General features: G+C 36.6%; 1 protein-coding gene across 2 annotated transcripts in view; it reads left to right on the top strand.

The window, feature by feature from the left end:
* Positions 1 to 4,779: 4,779 nt before the first annotated feature.
* Positions 4,780 to 23,441, top strand: part of LOC133643072 (serine incorporator 1-like) — a 46,627-nt gene continuing 27,965 nt past the window's right edge. Inside the window, exons 1-3 of one of the 2 annotated variants that reach the window (XM_062037482.1) lie at positions 4,780 to 4,900; positions 12,815 to 12,976; positions 22,335 to 22,528. In XM_062037482.1, the coding sequence (XP_061893466.1) occupies positions 4,862 to 4,900; positions 12,815 to 12,976; positions 22,335 to 22,528 (395 nt within the window). In that variant the 5' untranslated portion in view covers positions 4,780 to 4,861. The remainder of the gene's footprint in view (positions 4,901 to 12,814; positions 12,977 to 22,334; positions 22,529 to 23,441) is intronic. The other variant, XM_062037483.1, reaches the window with a different exon arrangement.

Raw genomic sequence — 23,441 nt, forward strand, 5'->3', positions numbered from 1 at the left:
ATGGTTGAAATCTGCGCTTTTGGGTGTTGTAGGAGTTATTACGGTAATCTACGTCACAGCAGCTGAGACGAGGAACAAAGCAGAGTGGGCGGGGTTTGTTTCCAGAGCAGCCAGCCCCAAACACGTGTCAGGAAGAGATGCGGAAGCAAATATTTATGACAAATGTCTGCATGAAAGTGATAATATATATATTGTAGGTGTTAATTACACTTTGCATTCATATTTTGATTGTAAAAGATGTCTATTGAGGAGCTGGTCTGAGAAGTAAAAGATGTATACAGGTTGTTAATATTCAGTGTTTTATTGTTCATAGTTAATATTGTAAATCCCACTTTTTTTATTTTAATGTACATTTCGGGTGTCCCATTCGGTAAAAAACAAAAATTCCATTCCGTTTTTTTCAGGTGGTCTGTCAGAATGTTTTTAGAACTCTTATCAGACATTGTGACTTTTGGTATTAGTGTTCCTGGAAAAAAAGGGCCCAAACACACATACTGTACAGCAGATTTTTACAGCGAAATGTGTAAGGGACGGCATGGCGAATTGGTAGAGTGGCTGTGCCAGCAATCGGAGTGTTGCTGGTTACTGGGGTTCAATTCCCACCTTCTACCTTCCTAGTCACGTCCGTTGTGTCCTTGGGCAAGACACTTCACCCTTTGCCTCTGATGGCTGCTGGTTAGCGCCTTGCATGGCAGCTCCCTCCATCAGTGTGTGAATGTGGAAATAGTGTCAAAGCGCTTTGAGCACCTTGAAGGTAGAAAAGCGCTATACAAGTATAACCCATTTATCATTTATATATCATTTATACACACATAGGCCCCACAGACACAGTTTTTCTGTCAATGTGGCCCCCCGAGTCTAAATATTTGCCCAGCTCTGGTATAGTATATACTTGCATTGAGGTTTGCACGTAAGCTAAATGTTTCATCTTAAAAGTCAACATTAATTGTAAAACTGATGTTCAATTATTGAAAAAAAACAAAGGGTTACAAAACCCAAACTCAAAAATTACTTGGTTTGATTTTATCATTCACTCTGTTTGGACCTTGCATAAATGTCATCTTAATCTGCCGAAGTGTGAGAGCGCCCTCTTCAGGCCACAGCCCCAACCTACAATATCATTCACATCTGACCTTTACCTTTTCTAACTTCATACGATGCATGATCTTGTCAATGCGAATTATTAGTATTTGTACAAAAAGTCATACTAGATAAAATACTATATCGTATTTCAACTTTAGTTGTTCTAGTGGTACTTTATTTGAACTTTATTTGTTCAGAAACGAATAATACAATAAATGATACAAATATGATTAGTGACAAAGTATGAGTATATATATATATATATATATATATATATATATATATATATATATATATATATATATATATATATATATATATACACAGTTGTGGTCAGAAGTTTACATACACTTGTAAAGATCATAATGTCATTGCTGTCTTGAGTTTCCAATAATTTCGCTTTTGGTAGCCATCCACAAGCTTCTGCTAAAATTTTTGACCACTCCTCTTGACAAAATTGGTGCAGTTCAGCTAAATTTGTTTTTTTTCTGACATGGACTTGTTTCTTCAGCATTGTCCACACGTTTAAATCAGGACTTTGGGGAGGCCATTCTAAAATCTTAATTCTCGCCTGATTTAGCCATTCCTTTACCACTTTTGACGTGTGTTTGGGGTCATTGTTCTGTTGGAACACCCAACTGCGCCCAAGACCCAAACTCCGGGCTGATGATTTTAGGTTGTCCTGAAGAATTTGGAGGTAATCCTCCTTTTTCATTGTCCCATTTACTCTCTGTAAAGCATCAGTTCCATTGGCAGCAAAACAGGCCCAGAGCATAATACTACCAACACCATGCTTGACAGTAGAGATGGTGTTCCTGGGATTAAAGGCCTCACCTTTTCTCCTCCAAACATATTGCTGGGTATTGTGGCCAAACAGCTCAATTTTTGTTTCATCTGACCACATAACTTTCCTCCAGAAGGTCTTATCTTTTTCCATGTGATGTCAGATGAAACAAAAATTGGTGCTTTACAGAGAGTAAATGGGACAATGAAAAAGGAGGATTACCTCCAAATTCTTCAGGACAACCTAAAATCATCAGTCCGCAGGTTGGGTCTTGGGCACAGTTGGGTGTTCCAACAGGACAATGACCCCAAACACACGTCAAAAGTGGTAAAGGAATGGCTAAATCCGGCTAGAATGAAGGTTTTAGAATGGCCTTCCCAAAGTCCTGACTTAAACGTGTGGACAATGCTGAAGAAACAAGTCCATGTCAGAAAACCAACAAATTTAGCTGAACTGCACCAATTTTGTCAAGAGGAGTGGTCAAAAATTCAACCAGAAGCCTGTGGATGGCTACCAAAAGCGCCTTATTGCAGTGAAACTTGCCAAGGGACATGTAAGCAAATATTAACATTGCTGTATGTATACTTTTGACCCAGCAGATGTGGTCACATTTTCAGTAGACCCATAATAAATTCATAAAATAACCAAACTTCATGAATGTTTTTTGTAACCAACAAGTATTGTTGCGTTCTGACCAGTTCTTCCTCCAAGGGAATTTAAGTTACTGGTCAATCCCAAATTCTTTCGGATGACATATTTGCTGAGTAAGAAGGATCACCAGAACAGAATAGGATTAGCAACAAGTTTTACTGAAATTTCAGGAGAACAACCTAGACCAGGGGTAGGGAACCTATGGCTCTCGAGCCAGATGTGGCTCTTTTGATGACTGCATCTGGCTCTCATAAATCTTAGCTGACATTGCTTAACACGATAAGTAATGAATAATTCCGCTGGTAATCACAGTGTCAAAATATAAACTTTCTCATGCATTTTAATCCATCCATCCGTTTTTTTACCGCACCTGTTGAAAAAGTTGCATTAATGGTGAGAAGTATTTTATTTATTATTGGTTAGCTTCAGAATAACAATGTTATTAAAAATAATAAGAGACTCTAAAAATGTTGGTCTTACTTAAAAATGCACACATTTAGTTGTATTCAGTGTTAAAAAATATTATATGGCTCTCACGGAAATAATTTTAAATATTTGGCTTTCATGGCTCTCTCAGCCAAAAAGGTTCCCGATCCCTGACCTACACCAATACATTCACCCCGTCTCCCTAAGTTGTTCTAACACTCATACGGAAGAGACTACTTCTTGAATCCGCAAACAGCCTCCACCCTCCCCAGATGGGACATACAGGCTCATTGTTCAACTAAAGATACGATATAAGGGGATACTCCAAGTCTTACATTCCAAGTCTTCAAGGTTAACACACACAGTTTACTTGCGGACAAACAGAAAGAGAACAAATGGAAAAACACTAGCTGTTTTCAAATATGACTATGAATAGAAAGAAATAACGCTTGCATATATATATATATATATATATATATATATATATATATATATATATATATATATATATATATATATATATATATATATATATATATATATAATATATATATATATATATACACATTTTTCACAGTATGTGCTCCAATCACTCTATCACAAAAAAATAACAGTTGTACAAATGATTGGAAACTCAAGACAGCCATGGCATTATGTTCTTTACAAGTGTATGTAAACTTTTGACCACAACTGTGTGTATATATATATATATATATATATATATATATATATATATATATATATATATATATATATATATATATATATATATATGTATATATATATATATATATATATATATATATATATATATATATATATATATATATATATATATATATATATATATATATATTCCGAGCGCGATGATGTCACATTTTCGATGGAAAAATGCATCTTTAAAGAACATGGCCTGAGCGGCTAGGAGACACTGAGAGTAACAAGTGGTACAAAATGGATTAAAAAGGACAGATTAAAAATAATAATAAAATAAAACAAATTAATTTAAATTTAAAATATAAAGTTTTATTAGTAGTATTTAAAAAAAAAAAAATTTAATCTGTCCTTTCTAATCAATTTTCTATCGCTTGTTACTCTCGGTATAATAATTATGATGTATGGACTACAAATATATATATATTTTTAAATTAATTAATTGCAATTAAAAAAAAGAAAAATTAAACCTGGGGCTTCCCACAGGCCAGATTTTGGACGCTGGCGAGCCATATTCGGCCCGTGGGCCGTAGTTTGGGCACCACTGATTTACACGCTTGGATTAATCATGCATATCAGTACTGTTATGCTGGCTGGCAAATTTCACACAAAAAAATATAGTGTGAAAGAACTTTAAATCAAACTTGCCAGGTTTTGTTCAAGTAAATGACATGCATTGAGGTAAACGTTTAAAAGCGTTCCTGGATGACATTCTAACTGTACAATTGCATTCGTTGGGGTCTTAAACATATTTTAATTATGCAAATGAGTAATCACGTGTGATTGATCATGGCTAATCCAAATTCCGAAGTTATTACTCTGTTTTAAAAAAATAAAAATTTGACAGCCCTATATACAAAAAAGGTGCACATCTTCGCTAGAGCAATTTGAGAGTAAGAATTATTGCTGGTTTTGTTTATAAAGCTAAAAAGGTGGTGACGTCAACGGAGGTGATGCCTTTAATGTCTGTGGCAGGAAATAAATACTTTTTTTTTTTAAAAGACCGCAGTGTTTAGAAATAGTGTAGCAGGAGCTTGGGCGTGTTGTAGGAGGTGTCTTTCTGCTGACGCTTGGACCACAACAGTGTCTTTCGTACAAATATGAGAGCTCTAAGAAGAGAAGAGCATCGTGACGAACAACAACGAAAAGGAAGCGGAGTTGTCAAATAGTTGACGCACCGCGAACGTCTCACTGAAGGCTATCATGGGAGCTGCAGTGGCGGCTTTACCCCTCGTAAGCTGGGTAAGTTATCTTTAAATATAACTTCTCTTTCTTCTTGTCCTATTTTGTTTTTACTCTACAGCGATATGGAATTCATGCTGACATTCCGTTCACAACAATTTTAAGTATCAACAACAACAGGAAGAAGCTAATATGGAGATATCCCTATAAGCCCAGCTCGCTTCAATTTTCATTTATCTCATCCTATTTATCCCGCCTCAATATTTAAACAATATCGATTCATATTACGTTTATATATAATATATATAACCTTACATTATAAATGTTTACTTAACGTCGCTAAAATCTTTAAAACCTAATATTTCATTTCTAAAATAGCACTGTATTTGTACTACCAAAGTAATCATTGTGACATTTCATTTATCTTACCAAACATTTCTAAAAAAAAATCGTACATTTAATTAATTTATCCTAAGAAAGCAATAACTATAACCCTATATATATATATATATATATATATATATATATATATATATATATATATATATATATATATATATATATATATATATATATATATATATATATATTTCTTATTACAATATTAACAGTAAGTTATTTGTAACATAATAAAGTTAACTAGAAAATTCCCGCGGAAATTTTGATGGACCTGCTTTCTGTTGAGTTGAGTTTGAGTTTATTTGGAACATGCATGCATACAACATGATACATCACACATGCATGCATACAACATGATACATCACACATGCATGCATACAACATGATACATCACACATGCATGCATACAACATGATACATCACACATGCATGCATACAACATGATGCATCACAATGTCCAGTTTCTCTATTCAACATGTTCGAAAAGGAGTAGGAAGAAGCAGAGCTTATTTAGTCCTACCCCTTTTCCTTTACATAGCAGTTGCTAAAACTTTTGTTCACTTCCTGTTCTCAATTTAGTCACAATATACTCCATAAGTAATAACAACAAAAATAAATAAATAATAATTGGTGAATTAAATTATATTTTATATGGTGAGATGAGTAAGATTATCTTGAAAATGAATGGATGGATGAGATAAATTCAGAATGTTTATCATGGTTCTTCTTCTTTGTACTTTGTAAACACTTTAAGTTTGAAGAGTTTCTTGAAGTGGATCATATTAGTGCTTTGTTTGATTTCTTTGCTTAATCCATTCCATAATCTAATTCCACATACTGATATATTGAAGGTTTTAAGTGTTGTACGTGCGTACAAATGTTTTTAATTACATTTTTCTCGAAGATTATATTATTCCTATTTTGTTGAGAAGAATTGTTGTACATTCTTGGCTAGCAGATTGTAGTTTGCCGTGTGTATAATTTTAGCTGTTTGCAAATTCACTATGTCGTGGAATTTCAGTATTTGTGATTCAATAAATAAAGGGTTTGTATGTTCTCTATATCCAACATTATGTATTATTATATCTGATCTTTTTTGTAACACCGTTAATGAATGAAGTGTACTTTTGTAGTTATTTCCCCATATTTCTACACAATAACTCTGATATGTAACACTAGTGAGCAGTAGAGAATATGAAGTGATTTTTGATCCAATGCATAATTAGCTTTATTCATAATTGATGTGTTTCTTGCTACTTTATGTTGTATATTTTTTACATGAGATTTCCAGTTCAATTTATCATCAATCATACCTAGAAATGTGGTTTCATTTACTCTTTCAGTTTGTATTCCGTCTATATGTATTTGTGTTTGACTTTCCCTTCTACTGTTACCAAATAGCATTATTTCAAAGATAGTCTGTTTTTGTCAAACCATTTTTAAAGGCCTACTGAAATGAAATTGTTTAATTTAAACAGGGATAGCAGGTCCATTCTATGTGTCATACTTGATCATTTCGCAATATTGCCATATTTAGTAGAGAACATCGACGATAAAGTTCGCAACTGTTGGTCGCTGATAAAAAAAAGCCTTGCCTGTACTGGAAGTAGCGTGACGTCACAGGTTGTGGAGCTCCTCACATCTGCACATTGTTTACAATCATGGACACCAGCAGCGAGAGCGATTCGCAAGGATGAAAGATTTGTGGATGAGGAAAGTGAGAGTGAAGGACTAGAGGGCAGTGGAAGCGATTCAGATATGGAAGATGCTGTGAGAGGCAGGTGGGACGTGATATTCAGCTGGGAATGACTAAAACAGTAAATAAACACAAGACATATATATACTGTATTAGCCACAACACAACCAGGCTTATATTTAATATGCCACAAATTAATCCGCATAACAAACACCTCCCCCCTCCCGTCCATATAACCCACCAATACAACTCAAACACCCACACAACACACTCAATCCCACAGCCCAAAGTACCGTTCACCTCCGCAAAGTTCATACAGCACATATATTTCCCCAAAGTTACGTACGTGACATGCACATAGCGGCATGCACGTACGGGCAAGCGATCAAATGTTTGGAAGCCGCAGCTGCGTACTCACGGTAGCGCATATCCAACTCAAAGTCCTCCTTGTAAGAGTCTCTGTTGTCCCATCTCCGCGTATCCAACTCAAAGTCCTCCTGGTAAGAGTCTCTGTTGTCCCAGGCCAATGGTAAAGGCTGTTCCAGGCCAATGGTAAAGCTTGACTGTCATCGTTCGGGAATGTAAACAATGAAACACCGGCTACGTGTTTGTGTTGCAGCAGCCGGCCGCTAATACACCGCTTCCCACCTACAGCTTTCTTCTTTGCTATCTCCATTGTTCATTAAACAAATTGCAAAAGATTCACCAACACAGATGTCCAGAATACTGTGGAATTTTGCGATGAAAATAGACGACTTAATAGCTGGCCACAATGCTGTCCCAAAATGTCCTCTACAATCCGTGACATCACGCGCAAACGTCATTATACCGAGACGTTTTCAGCAGGATATTTTGCGGGAAATTTAAAATTGCACTTTACTAATCTAACCCGGCCGTATTGGCATGTGTTGCAATGTTAAGATTTCATCATTGATATATAAACTATCAGACTGCGTGGTCGGTAGTAGTGGGTTTCAGTAGACCTTTAATTTTTTCATTTCTGCTGTTATTATTTGTATTAGCTTCTGTGTGTTCTCTCCTGAACAAAACGCTGTTGTATCATCCGCAAATAACACTAACTTAAAAATCTTTTGTAACTTTACAAATGTCATTTATATAGCGATCTGTGCCCTGGACCTCTGGCCGGGGGTTGCCGAAAGCCGCCGTACTAATTAGATGGTGCAGAGTGTCTGAAGCCGTACAAAACGAGCCACAGAGCCAGCCTAAAACAGTAGCCAAATCATTTAAGTATGCCCTGAGCTACACCTGTGCCAAATTTGGCGCTTTTAGACAAAAGTGAGCGAACACACCCTAAAATCTCCCTAAGGGCCCCCACTAATGGACTAGACTCTCACAATATTATATTAGATTGGTTGATTGATTGATTGAAACTTTTATTAGTAGATTGCACAGTGAAGTACATATTCCGTACAATTGACCACTAAATGGTAACACCCGAATAAGTTTTTCAACTTGTTTAAGTCGGGGTCCACTTAAATTGATTCATGATACAGATATATACTATTTTCATAATACAGTCATCACACAAGATAATCATCAGAGTATATACAATTAATTATTTACATTATTTTCAATCCGGGGTGTGGGATATGGAGGGGGGGGGTTAGGGTTGGTTGGTATCAACACTTCAGTGATCAACAATTGCATCATCAGAGAAATGGACATTGGAACAGTGTAGGACTGACTTGGTAGGATATGTACAGCAGGTAGTGGACACAGAGAGAGATCAGAAAGTATAAGAACAAGTGTCTACATTTGATTATTTACAATCCGAAGAGGTATGATGTGGAAGGGAGGGTGTTAGTTTAGGGTTGAAGTTGCCTGGAGGTGTTGTTTTAGTGCGGTTTTGAAGGAGGATAGAGATGCCCTTTCTTTTACACAGATCCACTATGGACTGGACTCTCACTATTATGCTAGATCCACTATGGACTAGGCTCTCACAATATTATGCTAGATCCACTCGACGTCCATTGCACCGGTCGCCCGGTGGGGGGGGTCCCCACATCTGCGGTCCCCTCCAAGGTTTCTCATTGTCCCATTGGGTTGAGTTATTCCTTGCCCTGATGTGGGATCTGAGCCGAGGATGTCGTTGTGGCTTATATAAGTAAACATTGATTGATCGATTTATATTCATGCATCAAATACCAAAATATTACTCTGAGGTGTGTACCTGCAAAAAAAATGCTAAAAAAGCTAGCATGCAAACATTAGCTTGCCAACAGCTGGCATCAAGTACTAAAATATCTATGACTGAGGTGTATACCTGCAAAAATAGATTTAAAAAAAGATAGTGTTAGCATGCTAACATTATTTTACTAGCCTAGCAAGGAGCATTTTGACTTTGAATCAGTTTACCATGAATTGATTAACGTGGACCCCGACTTAAACAAGTTGAAAAACCTATTGGGGTGTTACCATTTAGTGGTCAATTGTACGGAATATGTACTGTACTGTGCAATCTACTAATAAAAGTTTCAATCAATCAATCAAAAAAGGTTGAGGAATATGTGTAATGTGGAAGTTTGAAAAAATATCCCCTCATTTTGAATGGGAAGAAATATCCTGTAAAATGTGGAATTCCTGGAAATGTGGAAATTTGGTCAAACAAATAAATAAAAAAAATGCTAGCAAGCGTGTCATATGAGCTGAACATTTTAAAAGTGGAATGGTTAGAAACAGGATGTGGGGGAAGAAGGCACACCAAAAATAGGGCGGAATACCAATTACAATACTCTTACTTTCATTTGTTATCGTTGAGAATTTTCATTATTGGAAAACTACCTGTCAGCAGTTAGGGAATTTTACGCTTTATTTTAAAGATTAATAAAAGTTGTTTACACAAAAGTTAAGCACGTTTATGTTTTGTATTTTTCTTCCTAAATGTTTCCGTAATGAACCCAAGTGTCACATTACCATATTACTGGAGTACATACCTTAGACTTACATTTAGACTGAGACAAACTTGATTGACCCACAAGGGAAATTGTTCCACACAGTAGCTCAGTTACAAAGGATGGAAAGGGTAAGGATGGAAAGGATAATGCAGGTATAAAGTAGACAAAAAAGTACCATAGTAGCAATGTAAAATTTTACATATATGTAATATTTACATATTATATATACAGTACATAATGTATACTGATATAGTATATTATTGTATTATATTATAATTTTATATAATGTATAAAATATATAACAAATCCCAATATATACTGTACAATATAATATACACTGTATATATTTTATTTATATATATATATATACATACATATATATATATATATATATATATATATATATATATATATATATATATATATATATATATATATATATATATATATATATATATATATATATATATATATATATATATATATATAATACCGAAGCGTCATGATGATGTACTGTTACACCTTTTAGCGGTTTTGTACTTGGTGTATTTGGTTGTGTCAGTTGAACAGTTCTTTGAGGGGAGAGGAGCTAGAAGTGTATTTGCTGGGTTCTTTTAGGACATGAGAAGTGTGCTAGGTCATGTGATGTCTGGCCCACATAAAGACACGTGCTAACACTAAGCATGCTAAGCCGCTCTGGTCTATTAACTTGTTGACAAGCTTCTCTGGAGCACTTCACATACATACACAGTGTTGGCGCTAGGAATTTTCCAAAATGGGGACCCCATCAAGTCATAAAAATGGGGTCCCACCGTAAATTTTTGGGGTCCCACTTTTTTGTAAGCCTTTTGAAAACAAATTATAAATGTATGCATTATCCTGTTATATCTCACATTCTATATTGTGTTTTGGAAGAAGGTTGTCATAAACGTTACTTATATCATTAAAAAAATGATACAAAAGAAAACAAATGTTTATGCATATGTATTCAGTTAGAAACATTCATTCACTTTCTTCTTTTCTTCATTTTTTTCTATATTTTTATTGTAATATTTTCAGATTGTTTGTGTTCTATTTTTGGCCAAAGTAAGACAACGTTAGGCCCATGGTCACAAATCTGGGATTCCGTAAAGATAGTGATTTTAAATTGGATGTCATATTGACACAGTGGTGAAAGTAATATTTTTTTAATTTAATGTTCAGAGCCCAAAACCAGTAAAGTTGGCATGTTGTGTAAATGGTAAATAAAAACAGAATACAATGATTTGCAAATCCTTTTCAACTTATATTCAATTGAATAGACTGCAAAGACAATATATTTAATGTTCCAACTGAGAAGCAATTTTTTTTTTGTTGCAAATAATCATTAACTTAGAATTTAATGGCAGCAACACATTGCAAAAAAGTTGTCACAGGGCCATTTTTACCACTGTGTTACATGGCCTTTCCTTTTAACAACACTCAGTAAACGTTTGGGAACTGAGGAGACCAATTTTTGAAACTTTTCAGGTGGAATTATTGCCCATTCTTGCTTGATGTACAGCTTAAGTTGTTCAACAGTCCGGAGTCTCCGTTGTGGTATTTTACACTTCATAATGCTCCACACATTTTCAATGGGAGACAGGTCTGGACTACAGGCAGGCCAGTCTAGTACCCGCACTCTTTTACTACGAAGCCACACTGTTGTAACACGTGGCTTGGCATTGTCTTGCTGAAATAAGCAGGGGCATCCATGATAACGTTGCGCGGAGGGCAACATATGTTGGTCCAAAACCTGTATGTACCTTTCAGCATTAATGGTGCCTTCACAGATGTGTAAGTTACCCATGTCTTGGGCACTAATACACCCCCATACCATCACAGATGCTGGCTTTTCAACTTTGCACCTCTAACAGTCCGGATGGTTCTTTTCCTCTTTCATCCGGAGGACACGACGTCCACAGTTTCCTAAAACAATTTGAAATGTGGACTCGTCAGACCACAGAACACTTTTCTACTTTGCATCAGTCCATCTTAGATGAGCTCGGGCCCAGCGAAGCCGGCTGCATATCTGGGTGTTGTTTATAACTGGATTTCGCTTTGCATAGTAGAGTTTTAACTTACACTTACAGATGTAGCGATAAACTGTCATTACTGACAGTGATTTTCTGAAGTGTTCCTGAGCCCATGTGGTGATATCCTTTACACACTGATGTCACTTTTTAATGAGGGATCAAAGGTCATGGCCTTGCCGCTTATGTGCAGTGATATCTCCTGATTCTCTGAACCTTTTGATGATATTACGGACCGTAGATGGTGAAATCACTATATTCCTTGCAACAGCTCATTGAGAAATGTTGTTCTTAAACTGTTGGACAATTTGCTCAGGCATTTGTTTACAAAGTGGTGACCCTCGCCCCATCCTTGTTTGTGAATGACTGAGCATTTCATGGAAGCTGCTTTTATACCCAATCATGGCACCCACCTGTTCCTTGTTAGCCTGTTCACCTGTGGGATGTTCCAAATAAGTGTTTGATGAGCATTCCTCAACTGTCTCAGTCTTTTTTGCCACTTGTGCCAGCTTTTTTGAAACATGTTGCAGGCATCAAATTCCAAATGAGCTACTATTTGCAAAAATGTACAACGTTTCTCAGTTCGAACTTTAAGTATCTTGTCTTTGCAGTCTATTCAATTGAATATAGCTTGAAAAGGATTAGCAAATTATTGTATTTTGTTTTTATTTACCATTTACACAACGATATAACCTACATTCGGACATGTATTTGTGTCCATATCGCACTCAGGAAATTGATTTACTGAGTGGATAATAAAAAGCTCAGGTTAATATTCAGACCTCACATTTGGCTTGACAACTGTCATTCTTGGTAATTTCCACAAAGAGTCTTAGATGTTAAATACACTGAGATATGAACTATTAAATGTTTGTTTGCTTAATGTTTGACTTAAAGTTCAACTTATCTGCAGGTTCCATGTCTTTGCAGCAGTGCCACATGTGTGGTGTGTAGCTGCTGTCCAAGCAGCAGGAACTCCACAGTGACCAGGATCATCTACGCTTCCATCCTGCTGCTAGGTACCGTGGTGGCCTGTGTCATGTTGTCACCGGGTGTGGATCAGCAGCTTAAAAGGGTATGAGTGAGTGGATGGGAACGCCAAACGAAATAACCAAAGTAAACAAAACCACAATAATTCTTCATATGTCGTTACTGCACCTGATTATTGATCGTAGGAGTCCACGATAAATATCGACCCAATAGAACAGAGATGTAAAACTCAAGGCCCACGACATCATTTTATCTGGCCCGCAAACACCTGGAAATGATATGTGTCAACAAAGTACTTAATATTTTCTCACTTAATGTAATTGTCTATTTTAATTTTGAGAGGAAAAAATATATGTACTGCTTGAAATTGCATTCCTTTTAAACTTTAAAAGTATCCTATATTGCAACAAATATTACAGTATATTATCATAATTTCCAAACATGTTTTTGTCTAAATAAAAATTATTAACTGTACAGCAAACTACCCATCAAATTAATACAAGTGACAATACATTTTACGTTGTTCTTTACAGCATATTACTGTTAATTGGAAAAAAAACACTACTGTTTTTTGCGTTAAAATTCTGTTGACTGAGCTGCCAGTTTTTGACTGTAAAAACTACGGTTGTTGTTTTTAACGGTGTATTACTGTAAATGGAAAGACGGTACATTAGTTTTTACGGTAGAAAACCTGGCAGCTCAGTTGCCAGATTTAAAAAATAACTTGTACTGTTTTTCCATTAACAATATAATGTTGTAAAAACCTATTTAAATTTAACACAAAAATTCTAGCAACTAAGCTGCCAACTTTTTCCGTAAACCCCCCCCCCCAAAAAACAGTGGTACTGTTTTTCCATTTAGCGTAAAATGTTGTAAAAAATATTTTTAAAAAACCCATTATATTTTACAGTAAAATTTTGTAAATGTAAGGTTTTTACTGTAAAATCTACAGTCTACTTAAAAAAAAAAATATATATATAATTAATAATGAAATCCAGAGGCAAATTCATCCATTATTCGCTATTACAAGCGGCCCTCTGATGGCAGCCATAACTGCCATGTGGCCCTCAATGAAAACCAGTTTGACATCCCTGCAATACAACAATAAATACAATAAAATAAAATAAAACAGCTTTGATTACCAATTTTTAAAAAATGCTTCATTGAGGCAAGATAGATTTGCCGTACTGCGCTATAAGAGGGGTTAGTATTAAGTCCGCCACCACTCTGGACTCTTGTAGAGCACGGCTTAAAACTCACCTTTTTACCGCAGATGACTTTTAATCTATGTTTTCATTGTGAGTCTTAAATGTTTAGTTTAGATTCCTTTGTGTGTCTCAGTCTCTGTTTCTGTTTTTTTGTTTCTCCAGTCGGGCTGCGCCCCGGGCTGATGTAACAGTTGGTTGGGGGGCGCATAATAAATGAAAAAAAAAAAAAAATAACATAGGATGAGCTAATCAATCGTCATGTGTGCCATTAACCCCGAAGTTAGAAGTCGCAGCTGGGAATGATGTCAAGCTATTCTTGCACTTGCCTTGAAGTTTAAGTTTAAGTTTATTTCGAACATGTATAAAGTTTCAATAAGATACATCACTTATTGTATATATTTTCATTTTTTTTCTCCTTACAACATGTCTAAAAAGGAGCAGGAAGAGGCAACGCTTATTTAACCCTACCCCATTTCAATTACTAACACACATGTTCACTTCCCGTTCTCAACGTGTACACAATTTACATCAATGGATTCTAAATACAACAGTTCTCTTCATAAATAGTTAAGTCAGTTATGATTCACTTAATGAGATGAATGATATGTCATTTTCAGTTCAAGACATTCATCAACATTTTTCTTCCTTGTCCTTCTTAAACTCATGTAGTTTGAACAGTTTCTTAAACTGAATCATATTAGTACATTGTTTGACTTCTTTACTTAATCCATTCCATAACTTAATTCTTCCTTATCTACCGTATTTTTCAGAGTCGCACCGGCCGAAAATGCATAATAAAGAAGGGAAAAAACATATATAAGTCGCACTAGAGTATAAGTCACATTTTTTGAGGAAATGTATTTAATAAAACCCAACACCAAGAATAGACCATTTAAAATAAATAAAGAATAGTGAACAACAGGCTGAATAAGTGTACGTTATATGACGCATAAATAACCAACTGAGAACGTGCCTGGTATGTTAACGTAACATATTATGGTAAGAGTCATTCAAATAACTATAACATATAGAACATGCTATACGTTTACCAAACAATCTGTCACTCTTAATCGCTAAATCCCATGAAATCTTATATGTCTAGTCTCTTACGTGAATGAGCTAAATAATATTATTTGATATTTTTATTTATTTTATATTTTAATAATTTCACACATAAGTCGCTCCTGAGTATAAGTCGCCAAACTATGAAAAAAACTGCAATTTATAGTCCGAAAAATACGGTAAATATAAACAACTTTTGGAAAAATATGCACTCCTTCTGCAACCATTAAAAACTGTAGATGAAAAGGAAACAAAAACGTTATTGCTAGCAATGTAAGACATAGAAAACACGTGAAAAAAAACAAATGTATGCCACAGTAACACAAACATTATATAACCCCATGAAAAAAACGATGGAATCACGAGACCTGGAGGATGTTATTTCAGTTGTTTAACTTTGTAGAAGAAATGCAGATAATAAACATGGTGTAAAAATAATATAGTCGTTTCAAAAGGCAGCTTTCTGGCTTTAAGAAACACTAAAAGAAATCAAGAATACGAATTGCGGTAGTCAGTAACGGTTTCATTTTTAAATCAAACAGAGTGAAAAAATTATGGATTCACTCAATTTTGAGAAAAACAATTCTGGAATCACCCTGTAAATGTTCATTTCCAAAAGCTAACACCTACATCAAATGTAATCTGTTCATTAGTCTGCAGTTAGAAAGAAGTGCTGTTGCACCAGGTGAATTGACATGAATCATGGCTCCAACACGAGAGATGTCAAAAACAAAGAGGATAATCAAACTTCAATCTTCAACAGGGTAAATCACGCAATGTTGCAAAAGATGTTGATTGTTCACTGTCAGCTGCTGAGTCTAAAATCTGGACCAAGTACAAACAACGTGGGTAAGTTGTAAAAGACAAGCATACTGGTAGACCAAGGACAACACCAAAGTGTCAAGACAGAAAACTTAAAGCAAAATGTCTTAAGAAACATAAAATGAATGAAACAAATGGGCAAAAACTGGAGTCACCGTCTGTGACCGAACTGTAAGAAAACGCCTTAAGGAATTGGGATTTAAATACACAAAAGCTAAACAAAAGCCATCTTTAATAACTAAACATAAAAAAACAAGGTTTTAATGGACAAAATGAAAAGCTATGTATGACTAGATGAAGTCATATTCAGTGATTAGTCGTGAATTTGTATTGGACAAGGCGATGATACTGGAACATTTCCACAGTCATTGATGATATGGGGCTGCATGTCAGGTGATTGCACTGGGGAGATGGCTGTCGTTACATCTTCAATAAATGCACAAGTTTACATTGACATTTTGGACACTTTTCTTGTTCCATCAATCTAAAGGATGTTTGGGGATGATGACATCATTTTTCAAGATGATATTGCCTCTTGCCCTTGATCAAAAAACTGTATAAACTTTTCATGAAGAAAGATACATAAGGTCAATGTCATGGGCTGCGAGTAGTCCGGATCTCAATCCAATTGAGAAATCCGTGGTGGAAATTGAAGAGAATGGTCCATGACAAGACTCCAACCTGCAAAGCTGATCTGACAACAGCAGTCAGAGAAAGTTGGAGCAATACGGATGAAGAGTTACTCACTCGTTAAGTCCATGCCTCAGAGACTACACTGTTGACAACGTGACGTTGATACTTTGTGGCCTGCAAATGTGCTACACTTATCATACTGTTATGATGACGGTTATGGTGACCCGACCTTGGCAGTTCTACTCCCCTAAAAACTAAGATAGAGTCTGAGTCAGAGGCGCAAGAATGAAAAATACTTAATTTGGCCTGCTATACAGGAAGGGTTACTTTGACACTAGGGATGTAACCATTTAAAAATGTCATGGTTATTAACCACGGTTACGACCAAAATGTTAACATTTATCATTATTATCACGGTATTGTTGAATGAGCTCAAAAGGTACTTTCACACACACTAGAATCTTTAAACCAAGTTTTATTTAAAGAATAAAATAAGACACACAAAATATTCTCTTGGCAGAACACACATTATATATTGTTTAAGGTTCTGAAAAGTGTTTGAATATGTGTGTCTTATTCCATTTTAATATTTAAAAGTTTTTGTGTTTTTTACTAATAAAGGCAAAATGAGTGATGTTAAGTGACGTATGTAAACTTCCTGTTGTAGACACATGTCATATTCCGCCGAGTATAAATGCATCACTCTGCTAATATTAGTGCGTCTGCAGTTTCAATGTACACAATTGAATACCTTAGTTGATAATACAGTAATGTATTTATAAAGTTTATATTGGGGTATGATGTTTCTTAATGGGGAAATACGTTAATGTCGCTTGTGTTCATGTTAGCATTTGAGCTAGCTAGCAAGCCAGCGGTATCTTGCTTCTTTATTAAATGAACAGTAACACCAGTCCGTGAGTTTATCGAAGTGCAGTTTTCAATCACTGTTTGACAATAATTATGATTTAACACAATAATACTAACCAGTGAACGTTTTAACATGGTTTATCATTACAGTCATCCCTCGTTTATCGCGGTCAATAGGTTCCATGCCTAAAAACACTAAACAAATTCACAAAGTAAGATTATAATTAATGAATCTAATATTTTAATTATTAAAGCTTAAAAAGATTATTTATAACTAGGGATGTCCGATAATATCGGACTTCCGATATTATCGGCCGATAAATGCTTTAAAATGTGATATCGGAAATTATCGGTATCGGTTTCAAAATTATCGGTATCGGTTTTAAAAAGTAAAATGTATAACTTTTTAAAACGCCGCTGTGTACACGGCCCTAGGGATAAGTACAAAGCGCCAATCACCCTTAAAGGCACTTCCTTTGCGTGCCGGCCCGGTCACATAATATCTACGGCTTTTCACACACACAAGTGAATGCCAAGCATACTTGTTCAACAGCCATACAGGTCACACTGAGGGTGAACGTATAAACAACTTCAACACTGTTACAAATATGCGCCACACTGTGAACCCACACCAAACAAGAATGACAAACACATTTCGGGAGAACATCCGCACCGTAACACAACATAAACACAACAGAACAAATACCCAGAACCCCTTGCAGCACTAACTCTTCCGGAACGCTACAATATACCTCCCCCCGCCGTCCCCTCGCTACCCCCTTACCACCCCACCTCAACCCCGCCCTCCCAATCCTGCCCAACTCAACCTCCTCATGCTCTCTCAGGGAGAGCATGTCCCAAATTCCAAGCTGCTGTTTTGAAGCATGTTAAAAAAAATAATGCACTTTGTGACTTCAATAATAAATATGGCAGTGCCATGTTGGCATTTCTTTCCATAACTTGAGTTGATTTTTTTGGAAAACCTTGTTACATTGTTTAATGCATCCAGCAGGGCATCACAACAAAATTAGGCATAATAATGTGTTAATTCCACGACTGTATATATCGGCATCGGTTGATATCGGAATCGGTAATTAAAAGTTGGACAATATCGGAATGTCGGATATCGGCAAAAAAGCCATTATCGGACATCTCTATTTATAACCGATTAACTTAGCTTTTTTTAAACAAAGTTAGAGACATGAAATAACAGCCATATAGTCACCTTTACACTGGTTTCACACAGTATAGTAGCCTTGCGTTTGTTCAACTGTAGATTGCAGTACTCACTGGTAGCACGGAGGATCCTGCAAGCGTCATTGTTATGACCATCACCCGGCCACTACAACATGACCACAACCTGGAAATACTTCATCACATCGTGGGTAATTCCTGGTTAGATCTGTCTTCCATAGAATAGAATAGAATAGAAAGTACTTTATTGATCCCTGGGGGAAATTCAGCACCACAGTTCGCTCACAATAGACAATAATAATAATAAATAATATAATATATTATATATATAATGTATAATATATATAAATAATATAAATATATTCTACATTTAAGTGCAGTCAAGGAACATATGCATTATACGGTCTGATGGCTGTCGGTATGAATGTGCTAAAACAACGGGCGTAAATTGTTTAGCAAAAACTCGGCCTACTTCACAGTCACAGCTATGACCAATAGCTTTGTTGTTATCATTCCGTGTTGTTTGCAGTAAGTGGGTCCCGCGATGTCTCGTGTTTGGTATTTTGATACCGTGTGGTATCTGGTATGTGAATGCTCATGTTTTTCATTATTGTGAAACGATACCAATTACAGAATTATGTCGCTCTAGTCAGGCTCCGGCAAATGTTATCTATGGCTGGATGCGCATGGAACTCGTTACCAGCCCGATGTTAACAGTCACGGTGACTGAGACACGTGCATTAAGGAGACAACTTCTGTACAGGGGAGTTGATGTAGCTAAGGAGACAGCACTGGAGGGGTCATAAGGCTGGGTGTTTGACGCTCACACAAGAGGAAAAATATTAGTTGGCTGGATCTCTTCCTCGGTACTGCAGTACTTGTTGTGATGCTCGCTTGTTCAATTAAGAAAGTACCGTATTTTCCCGACTATAAGGTGCACTTAAAATACTTTTTTTTTTCTCAAAACTCGACAGTGCGCCTTATAACCCGGTGCACCTACTAATGTAAGGAATAAGTTTAGCTGAGCTTACCCACCTCGAAGCAATTTTATTTGGTACATGGTTTGATGATAAGTGTGACCAGTAGATGGCAGTCAAACATAAGAGATACGTGTAGGCTGCATTGTTTGATGTGCTTCAACATAGGAGTATTATTATGGTGTGTGTATAAGGTAAGACACATTATCTGCCGTTTTGTTTCACAATATTATGCAAAAGAAACTTTTCTTACCTTCTAGTACCTGCTGATCTGTATTTGGGATCTGCATAAATCATGAAAAATTGCGCGCGTCCGTCTTTGTAGTCCGTGCCAACACCGTAGTCGATATGTTTCTTCTTTTTCTCCATCTTCTTGTTATGCCATTTCTAATATAAAGTACCGCAAAGTAAAAAGTAAGATATTACGGACTGTAGATGGTGAAATCACTAAATTCCTTGCAATAGCTCATTGAGAAATGTTGTTCCTAAACTGTTCGACAATTTACCCACGTATTTGTTCACAAAGTGGTGACCCTCGCCCCATCCTTGTTTGTGAATGACTGAGCATTTCACAGAAGCTGCTTTTATACCCAATAATGGCACCCACCTGTTCCCAATTAGCCTTTTCACCTGTGATATGTTCCAAATAAATTTTTGATGAACATTCCTCAACTTTCTCAGTCTTATTTGCCACTTGTGCCAGCTTTTTTGAAACGTGTTGCAGGCATCAAATTCCAAATGAGCTAATATTTGCAAAAAAATAACAGTTTTCCAGTTCAAACGTTAATTATCTTGTCTTTGCAGTCTATTCAATTGAATATAGGTTGAAAATGATTTGCAAATCATTGTATTCTGTTTTTATTTACCATTTACACAACATGCCAACTTCACTGGTTTTGGGTTTTGTATTTTCTTGATCTCATTTATTGTTTCTTAAAGGCCTACTGAAATGATTTTTTTTTATTTAAACGGGAATAGCAGATCCATTCTATGTGTCATACTTGATCATTTCGCGATATTGCCATATTTTTGCTGAAAGGATTTAGTAGAGAAAATCGACGATAAAGTTCGCAACTTTTGCTCGCTGATAAAAAAAAGCCTTGCCTGTACCGGAAGTAGCGTGACGTCACAGGAGCTAGTATTCCTCACAATTCCCCATTGTTTACAATGGAGCGAGAGAGATTCGGACCGAGAAAGTGACGATTACCCCATTAATTTGAGCGAGGATGAAAGATTCGTAGATGAGGAAAGTTACAGTGAAGGACTTGAGAGGCAGTGATGGACGTATCTTTTTTCGCTCTGACCGTAACTTAGGTACAAGCTGGCTCATTGGATTCCACACTCTCCTTTTTCTATTGTGGATCACGGATTTGTATTTTAAACCACCTCGGATACTATATCCTCTTGAAAATGACAGTCGAGAACGTGAAATGGACATTCAGTGCCTTTTATCTCCACGACAATACATCGGCAAAATGCTTTAGCTACGAGCTAACGTGATAGCATCGTGCTTTAACTGCATATAGAAACAAAAAAAATAAACCCCTGACTGGAAGGATAGATAGAAAATCAACAATACTATTAAACCGTGGACATGTAAATACACGGTTAATGCTTTCCAGGCTGGCGAAGGTTAACAATGCTGTGCTAACGACGCCATTGAAGCTAACTTAGCAACCGGACCGCACAGAGCTATGCTAAAAACATTAGCTCTCCACCTACGCCAGCCAGCCCTCATCTGCTCATCAACACCCGTGCTCACCTGCGTTCCAGCGATCGGCAGAAGGACGAAGGACTTCACCCGATGCGTTTGGCGGCCCGGAGACGTAGGAAGTCAAGGTGAGGTCGGCGGCTAGCGCGTCTGCTCTCCAACAAAGTCCTCCTGGTTGTGTTGCTGTAGTCCGCTGCTAATACACCGATCCCACCTACAACTGTCTTCTTTGCAGCCTTCATTGTTCATTAAACAAATTGCAAAAGATGTCCAGAATACTGTGGAATTATGAAATGAAAACAGAGCTTTTTGTATAGGATTCTACGGGGTACCATAACTTCCGTTACTCTGACTTCGTCACGCGCATACGTCATCATACCGCGACGTTCCAGCCGGATATTTCCCGGGAAATTTTAAATGTCACTTAATAAGTTAACCCGGCCGTATTGGCATGTGTTGCAATGTTAAGATTTCATCATTGATATATAAACTATCGGACTGCGTGGTCGGTTGTAGTGGGTTTCAGTAGGCCTTTAATGCCAGAAAGTTCTCATTTAAAATGACTATAGTTTTGTGTCATGTGACAGTCTGTTATTTGCTTTTTTTCTACAACAATAAACAACTGAATGAACATCCTCCAAGTCCGGTGATTCCATTGTTTCCAGCGGTTGTTATTAACATGTCATCCTCACACGGAGGAGGGATGGGAATATTAATATCATGATTTGGTAGATTGATAGTCGAATCGGACTCCTCCAAATTGAATCGTCGAATCTCTGACTATTTAAAGGCAGCCCTAGGAATTAGTCACTTATGTACATGCAAATATGAATGAATAGGTACAGTTTCATTTCAAAACAATAAATGAACTGCTGTGGTTTTGTATTTACAAGTAAATTGTTCTTCTCCTACACCTTAATAATCTAACTTATTGACAATCAACACAACTTTGACTGTGATGTGTTGTAGATACCAGGCTTCTGTGAAGATGGAGCAGGTTCTTCCATACCTGGCATGGAAGCAGATGTTGACTGCCAGATGTTTGTTGGCTACAAAGCCGTGTACCGCGTGTGTTTTGGATTGAGTGTGTGGTTCCTTGGCTTTTCCATTCTAATGATTAGCATCAAGAACAGCCGAGACCCCCGTGCCGCCATCCACAATGGGTAAGTAGGAAATGTCCTACTACTAAACTAAAGGAGTCGATAATCCATAAACTCTGACCTCAACAGCAACATAAACCTTCAACAGTCGTCGACGTGGTCAGATGTGTTTCTATGTAACCTTTACATCAGCAGTACCAATTGTCCACTCATTTGAAGTCTTCTCATTGCATTTTATGGATACAGCACCAATGGACGACACAAGTCAACGCAAACATATTCCTCATACAGAACCAAGAAAAAAACCTTACATTTATGAAGAAACCTTTTTAGGGGAACTGCACCTTTCTTTGGAATGTTGCCTACGATTCACAATCCTTATGAGAGACAAGAACATATACTTTGTCTTTTTTTATGCATTCCAAAACGTAAATGAAAGTCAGCTAACGTCATTGCATCTATTCTGCCCATAAAGCCCACTAAAAATCATCCAAAAGGCCCCAACAATACTCCATTTACACTTTGTGACCTGAATATTGACCAATTATTAGCGCGATTTTTGCAAAGCGCCAACGTTAAGGGCCTACTTTTAGTGGCGCATTGATCACAGAGCGATAACTAGCTCATGCTGATATATTGACATCATGAGCTGGAGAGCTGATGCATCGCCTCTGAGCTGGTGAAAGTTTATTCTAGATCGTAAATGTGGGCTCTGTACCGAGGATGTCGTTGTGGCTTGTACAGCCCTTTGAGACACTTGTGATTTAGGGCTATATAAATAAACATTGATTGATTGATTGATTGATTGAAATCATGCCCCTCACCTGGATAGTAGAAGGATGCGGCCATAAAACGAGAAGTAGGTTGACTTTAACATCCAACTTAGAGCCGGCGATGGCGTGAAAGACTCTAAAATACGCTGGATTGCACCCACCTTTTTCTTTTTTCGCAAGAATTATGATTAATTCTTCATCTA

The sequence above is a fragment of the Entelurus aequoreus genome, linkage group LG26 (genome assembly GCF_033978785.1).
Source record: "Entelurus aequoreus isolate RoL-2023_Sb linkage group LG26, RoL_Eaeq_v1.1, whole genome shotgun sequence".
Taxonomy (NCBI): Eukaryota; Metazoa; Chordata; class Actinopteri; order Syngnathiformes; family Syngnathidae; genus Entelurus; species Entelurus aequoreus.